Genomic DNA, 6,971 nt, shown 5'->3' with positions numbered 1-6,971 from the left:
AGTTGAGTGTGGAAGCGAATTTATAATGCACACAGGACATGGTGCCAAAGTACTCCTCAGTTTGGGCGAGGAGACGTGGACACGCTCAGTACACGTATACTTATGAACTGAAGAGCAGAATATGGGCATACACAGAACACTCGCAAGACACCGAAGGACCAAAGGCCTTGGTTTGAACACCCCCTCCCCACAGCAGGGGCGTGAGAACCGCAATCCGTGGAATCACTTCCTGTGCAGGAGGGCAGGCCAGGAGGGCAGGCCAGGCGGGCCAGGGCGGGCCAGGGACCGAGGGCCCGGGGCTCTGCCAATGGGCACCGCGTCACCCGGGCCGGGTCCCCCTCGCTCAACCTCAGGGCCAGCAGGCAGTGCAGTCAGCAGCGGTGAGTCAAAACGTTACAAGTCCCAGTGACCCGGCGAGGTCCTGGGTCCTTAGTGCAGCCGCACCTCCCGGGGGCTCTCTCCGTGGTTTGGGGGGCCCCGGGCCCCGCGAGAAGACCAAAGTCGGCGAAGAAGAAATGACACGCAGACAGCGGTCAGTTGATCAGCAGCCTAGCCAGGTTCTAGCTAGCCAGGTGCTTCAGCGGCTTCTATGTCCCGGGACCGGGTCTTGGCGAGACGTCTCCCCTGAAAGCTTACTTGGAGAAGGAGGTCGGTGACGGCGACCAAGACAACAAGCCTAGGGCTGAGAAGCTCCGCACCCAGGACCTTGCTTTCTTTTATAGCGCCAGAGCGTAGTGGGAGGAGCCAAATCAGCCGCTCGACCAATCAGCCGCCCCCTGGACTGTGAAGTCACAAGTTGGGTGCACATGCCCCCAAGCTAGGTCCCGCAAAAGTACGGAAAGGAAAGGTCCTGCTGAACCTGGTATTCATTCCTCGAAGGGAATGGGCCAGGCGAGGGTGGAGGGTGGGGGGTGGGGGGTGGGGGGACGGAAGCGGGTAGACCCGAGACGCAAACACACAGCATGAAGCTGGCCTTGGAGGTCATGGGAAGCAGAAGCTGAAGTTGATGTGAATAAAATGTGTATGGTTTTGTATATTAGCGTGCCCCCTGCTGGCCCTTCCCCACTCAGGTCAAGTGCAGGCACCGGCCTCTGGCTGCAGGAGAGTGGCTTGCATTGGCGCTTTTCGACCAGCAGAGGGCGGGGACGGCCCGGCCCTGGCTCACCCAGCCCCTCCCCCTTCCCCTGCCCCATGCTCCCTCTCTGGATGGATGGGATGGTCAGGCCCCCGCCCACAGGCTGGATCCATGTCATTTCTAAGGAGGTTTTTTTGTTTTTGTTTGTTTGTTTGATTTGTAAGATTTATTTTTTAAAAGAGGATTTTCTTAAGGAGGTTAATTTTTTTCTTATTTTTCAATTTTAAAAGGAGTGTTTTTGGTTTGGCTTTGGGGTTTTTTTAAAACCAGTTCAGAAGGTCAAACCTTCAAAGTGCATGCAAGCTGCTCCTCCTAGGGGGCCCGGACTGAATGTTCGAGAGCATCTCCAGGAAGGCCTGCGGGGATGGTGCCTCCACCTTCTGGGAGGATTTCTGGACTCTGCCGAACAGGATGAAATATTTTGCCTCCAGCCAGATGAACTCGGAGTGGTTCTCATCGAACAGGATGAAGACTCCAGGGCGGCGCCTGGCCAAGACGAACGTAGGGAAGTTAACAGTAATGGTTTCTACGCTCGCTATAGGAACACATCCTGCAGGTTAGGGTTTAATTCTGGTCTCCTGAGCTCAGGCCCACAGGCAGAACAAACGGAACAGGCTGCTCCTCCGAAGCTGCAGCCCTGGACTCCCCGACGCTCGGCTGGGCAGGGTCCTGCCATCCATGGCCCTGGCTTTCCTCAGTCCCGTGTTCTTGCTGCTGCTCGCAGATCACCTGCTCGCCAATCTACTGGAGCACGGTGGAGAGCTCCTTGAAGTTGCAGAAGATCTCACCATCTGGCCGGTGGATGCAGCCCATGAGGTGGATCTCTACCTTAGTGTTCATGCACTGTCCCGTGATGCGGGTGACCCTGGCATACTTCCCGCCATTTTGGACCCAGTAACTTGGCAGCTGCCATTTTGTTTTTAAAATATATTTTATTGATTTTTTTTTCCAGAGTGGAAAGAAGAGGGATAGAGAATTAGAAACCTCAAAGATAGAGAAACCTCAATCAGCTGCCTCCCGCACACCTCCTACTGGTGTTGTGCCCACAACCAATGTATATGCCCTTGACAGGAATCGATCCTGGGACCCTTTAGTCCGCAGGATGGTGCTCTGTCCACTGAGCCAAACCAGTTAGGGCGGCAGCCGCCATTGTGAAGTGGCAAAGGTCAATCCCTCTCTTTAATCCTCTCCCTTCCGCCCCTCATCCCACGTTTTAACTTCCGCGTTTGGATAGCACAAAATGCAAGTACAAAACATTGCACAAGTGTACGTTTTACTATACGGAAGTGGATTAATATCTTTGTGTCATTGGTGTGTGTATGTGTGTGTGTGTGTGTGTGTGTGTGTATGTTTTAAAATATATCATTATTGATTTCAGAGAGGAAGGCAGAAGGAGAGAGCGATAGTACATCCACGATGAGAGAGGATCACTGGTCAACTGCCTCCTGCACACTCCACACTGGGGATGTAGCCTCCAAACCAGGGGTGTACCCTTGACCAGAATCGAACCCGGGAGGCTTCGTGGTCCACAGGCTGACACTCTAAACACTGAGCCAAACCAGCTAGGGCCATTTTGCTGTTGTTGTTTAAAAACAGATTGGAAGGGAGAGGAAGAGGGAGAGGGAGAGGGGAGGGAGAGGGAGATGGAGAGGAAATTGATTTTCCACTTGTTTATTCTTGTGTTCCTTGATTTAAAAAAAAATACAAAACTAACAATGAGGGAATTTGTGGTCTCTACCCTGGGGCCCCTGGGCTCCCTGAGGGCACTGGAAAAAAGGAAAGTGACTTGTTACCATGGCCTTCACGAGTCCAAAGACATGTTATCCTAGAGGTATAGAAAGATAATAGGCCCAGATACCAGTAAGGTCAAAGATGATCTCTCTCAGGGAAGATACCCAGCCTAGGGCCTGACTACACCCTCACTATAGACTGCTTACTACTTTTAAAAGCCTTTTATTTTCAGAACATCCTGGGTGATCTCTTTAGGTGTCTGAGTTTGCAAGCCCAGGCCAGGCCTCCCAGGAGTGGGTCAGGTGATCATGTGGCCCCTTTTCATCCACAATGCAAAGCTTCTTATGTATTTACACCTTCCATTTTATCCTATGGCATTCCATTTCATTTTATTAAGCGATGTCTCCCCCAATACATTCAATTGCAAAAACAACAGCAACAACAACAAAGAGAAAATGAATCCCCCATTGTTGTCCCTGGAGTACTCGCCTCGTTTAGGCTTTCAGAGTTCCTGGGGTGTCAAGGGTCCAGGTACACAAATAGTGTTCTAGGTACATCCACTCGGTCCTCAGTCACACCCAATCCCCCCCACACCCACACCCCGCCAAACACACACACACACACACACACACACACACACACACACACACAAACACGAAAAAAAAGAATAAAAATCTCCAGTCCCCCTTTCACTGCCATTCCGCCTGCGGGGCCTTCCGGGGGAAAACCCAGGTGGTGGACGCCAGGGCATAGGGGATAGTGGGTCTGGGTTAGGGTCAGATCTAGGGTCAGGGTCATGGGAAACATAAGTGTCAGGGTCAGGTCATGGTCAGGTTTGGGTTAGGGTGAGGGTGAGGGTAGTTTGGGTTAGGGATGGGGTTGTTAAGTTTAGGTTTAGGGGTTCTGCACGGAACCCTGCAGAAGGCAAGGCTGGGCCTGCTCCGGCATTCAGCACCCAGTAGGGGGAGAGGCCCAGCATCCCCGGAGGTGCAGCCCTGGAGTTGGGGAAGGGGTGCAGCTGGAATGCCACTCAGACCCAAACCGGAGGCCCTGGGAGGCATCTCATCACTGGACTTGTAGGTTCTCTTGATTTTCTAGAAGGTTCCAACAACTCTGAGTTTAGAAAGCCTTCGCTTTCTTCCACCTTCGAAGATCTGTATGTTTACTTCCTGGACCATCTCCTGCAGCACTGTCCCTCTCCTTCTCTTTTGACTTTGTACTATCCTTCTGATTGTGGCTGTCTCTTGTTGAAAGCTTTTCTGGATGGTTGCTACCACCTACGCTTCTACTTCTACGACTTTTGCCACCCAAACCATCTTCTCTGCGGCCCCTTGTAAGGGGAGAATTCCTGATATGAAGTGGTAGAAAGCTCTCTGGAGAAAAGTTCTCTCCATTTGCTGACGGTCGAGGCCTTTTTCCAACAGCATAACCTTTGTAGCGTTTTTTATTACACTCCCTGTATTTCCTCTCCCATTCTCGGTAATGCTCTCTTACAAATGGGTCTCTAAAGTTAACACTCCTCCCATCATAAGCTTTTCTGTCATAGGGTGGTGGAACGTCTCTGTATCTCTTAAAATATTCACGTTCTGTTTCCCCTTGTGGTACAGTGCGTTTATTTGGAGACTGTCCCCTAAATGCTTGAAGGGACCTTGATCGCAAAGGATGTCGCCTATATAGTGGTGACCTTGACCTAGATCGACGACGATATCCATGAGATCTAGACCTAGACCTTGGGCGGTAATTTCGACTCTTGCCTCTGCCTGTTCTGGGGCATGGCAGTGATCGCGAATAGGAATGAGAGTGTGAATGGCTAGGTGATCGAGAATGAGAACGTGAGCGCCCTGAACCACGTCTTGATTTTGCATAATCAGAAGGACTTCTGGGGTATGAGGAACCACTGTAGGGATATTTAGACTTAGACTCTTCTTGTAGCCGTCGCTGCTCTCTATAGAATTCTTCCCTGGACATAAGTGGTTCTTGTGCTGTTGGGATGGTATTTGAGTGAGCAGTCTGCACTCCTGATGATACCCAAGGTGCTGATAAATTGGCAGAAGGACTTCTGGAGTATGCGGAACCACTGTAGGGATATTGAGACTCTTCTTTTAGCCGTCGCTGCTCTCTGTAGAATTCTTCCCTGGACAGAAGTGGTGCTTGTGTTGTTGGGATGGTATCTGAGTGAGCAGTCTGCCCTCCTGATGATACCCAAGGTGTTGATATTTTGGCAGAAGGACTTCTGGAGTATGAGGAACCACTATAGGGATATTTAGACTTAGACTCTTCTTGTAGCCGTCGCTGCTCTCTATAGAATTCTTCCCTGGACAGAAGTGGTGCTTGTGCTGCTGGGATGGTATTTGAGTGAGCAGTCTGCACTCCTGATGATACCCAAGGTGCTGATAAATTGGCAGAAGGACTTCTGGAGTATGCGGAAACACTGTAGGGATATTGAGACTCTTCTTTTAGCCATCGCTGCTCTCTGTAGAATTCTTCCCTGGACAGAAGTGGTGCTTGTGTTGTTGGGATGGTATCTGAGTGAGCAGTCTGCCCTCCTGATGATACCCAAGGTGTGGAAAAGTTGGCTGGCACTGCAGGGAACCTGGGGGGAGGGACGCTATACCCAGCAGGTGGTGACTGTTCAAGCAAAGATGGGGTTCCGAGCTCAGGCACCTGGTAACCTTTCTCCTCCACAAGGGCAGACATTGCTATTGAAGAGGTTCCCTTTGAATGTTCGAAGGCGAGGGCTGCGGCCGGCAATATTTTACGATCGGAATCCTGGAAAGGCCCATCTGGTTTTTCCGAGTGGACTGATATGGAGACGGTTGCAGTTACATCGGGTACAGGCACTAGGGTAGATGAATTTCCAGGCGCAGCAGGGGCTAAGGAAGACTGATTAGAAGTGAACGAAGGTATAGAGGGAGCCGGGTGGCCTGATGAAGACGCCACTGGAATCATCGGAGGATCTTGCTGTCTTGATATTGGAGATCTCATCAGAGGCTGTCGATTCCGCTGAAGGAGTGGTCTCCGAGGCGGTATCGGCGGTGGTGGTGGGGGTAACGGTTTCCGTAGTCCTGTTGTAGAACCACCAGTTCCATTTTTGAAGTTATTAACAGCCTGTCGCAAGGCTTTATTGGCAACTAAAGCATCGGGAGAGACATCATGTTGATGACACGTTGGGCATGTATGGTCCTCTGATTCCAAGAGCGCTGTTCTTACACACTCATCACAGTAGCTGTTCGCACAGCAGGGAATGATAGCGGCATCAGTCACGATGTCTTTGCAGATGAGACAGAGCAACTCGTCTGGGATAGGGTCGTCCTTTTCAGAAGACGAAGAGGGCTCCTCTGGGAAGAAAGGTGGCTTTTCTTTCTTCCCAATTGCATATGCCTCTGCCTCTATAGTCGGTATTGCGTTGGCGAGCAGGGGCAGCTCACGCCGCCGGTGATCCAGCAGCCGCCCAAGTCCGGAGCACGGATCCGGTCCCCGCAGATGACGCTGACGCAGACGCCCACGGTGGCCCTCCGGCAGCCCCACCACCGCCTCCTGCTGACCACACCCCAGCAGACCCAGCTGAACCCACTGCAGCCAGTCCCGGTGGTGAAACCTGCTGTGTTACCTGGAACCAAAGCTCTTTCTGCTGTCTCGGCCCAAGCAGCTGCTGCGCAGAAAAATAAACTCCAGGCGCCCGGGGGAGGCTCGTTTCGGGACGACAATGACATTAACGACGTGGCGTCCATGGCTGGAGTAAACATATCGGAAGAAAGGACAAGGATCTTAGCCATGAGCTCTGAGGTGGTGGGCACGCTTACACGGTCTTGCGAAGACGAAACCTTCCTCCTGCCAGCGCCTCTGCAGAGAAGGATATTGGAAATAGGTAAGAAACACGGCATAACGGAACTGCACCCCGACGTCGTGAGTTACGTGTCACGCGCCACGCAACAGAGGCTGCAGAACCTCGTGGAAAAGATATCAGAAACGGCTCAGCTGAAGAACTTTTCTCATAAGGATGATGACAGATATGAGCAGGCAAGTGATGTTCAGGCTCAGCTCAGATTTTTTGAACAACTCGATCAGATTGAAAAACAGAGGAAAGATGGACAGGAAAGAGAGA

At 51.7% G+C, this 6,971-nt stretch overlaps 1 protein-coding gene across 1 annotated transcript; it reads right to left on the bottom strand.

Annotated features, from left to right (window-relative positions):
• Nucleotides 1–1,422: 1,422 nt before the first annotated feature.
• On the bottom strand, nucleotides 1,423–6,313 carry LOC102418867 (E3 ubiquitin-protein ligase RBBP6-like; the record flags this gene model as incomplete). Its single annotated transcript, XM_014450399.1, is given in 5 exon segments — nucleotides 1,423–1,621; nucleotides 1,881–2,008; nucleotides 3,936–4,024; nucleotides 4,027–5,000; nucleotides 5,481–6,313. Coding segments are annotated over 5 exon segments (2,223 nt in total), but the record flags the coding sequence as incomplete, so codon positions are not given.
• Between the last annotated feature and the right edge of the window lie 658 nt (nucleotides 6,314–6,971).

The sequence above is a fragment of the Myotis lucifugus genome, unplaced genomic scaffold (assembly GCF_000147115.1).
Source record: "Myotis lucifugus unplaced genomic scaffold, Myoluc2.0 scaffold_2180, whole genome shotgun sequence".
Classification (NCBI taxonomy): Eukaryota; Metazoa; Chordata; class Mammalia; order Chiroptera; family Vespertilionidae; genus Myotis; species Myotis lucifugus.
The sequence above is the reverse complement of the archived record's forward strand: the minus strand, read 5'-3'. Positions and strand labels throughout refer to the sequence as shown.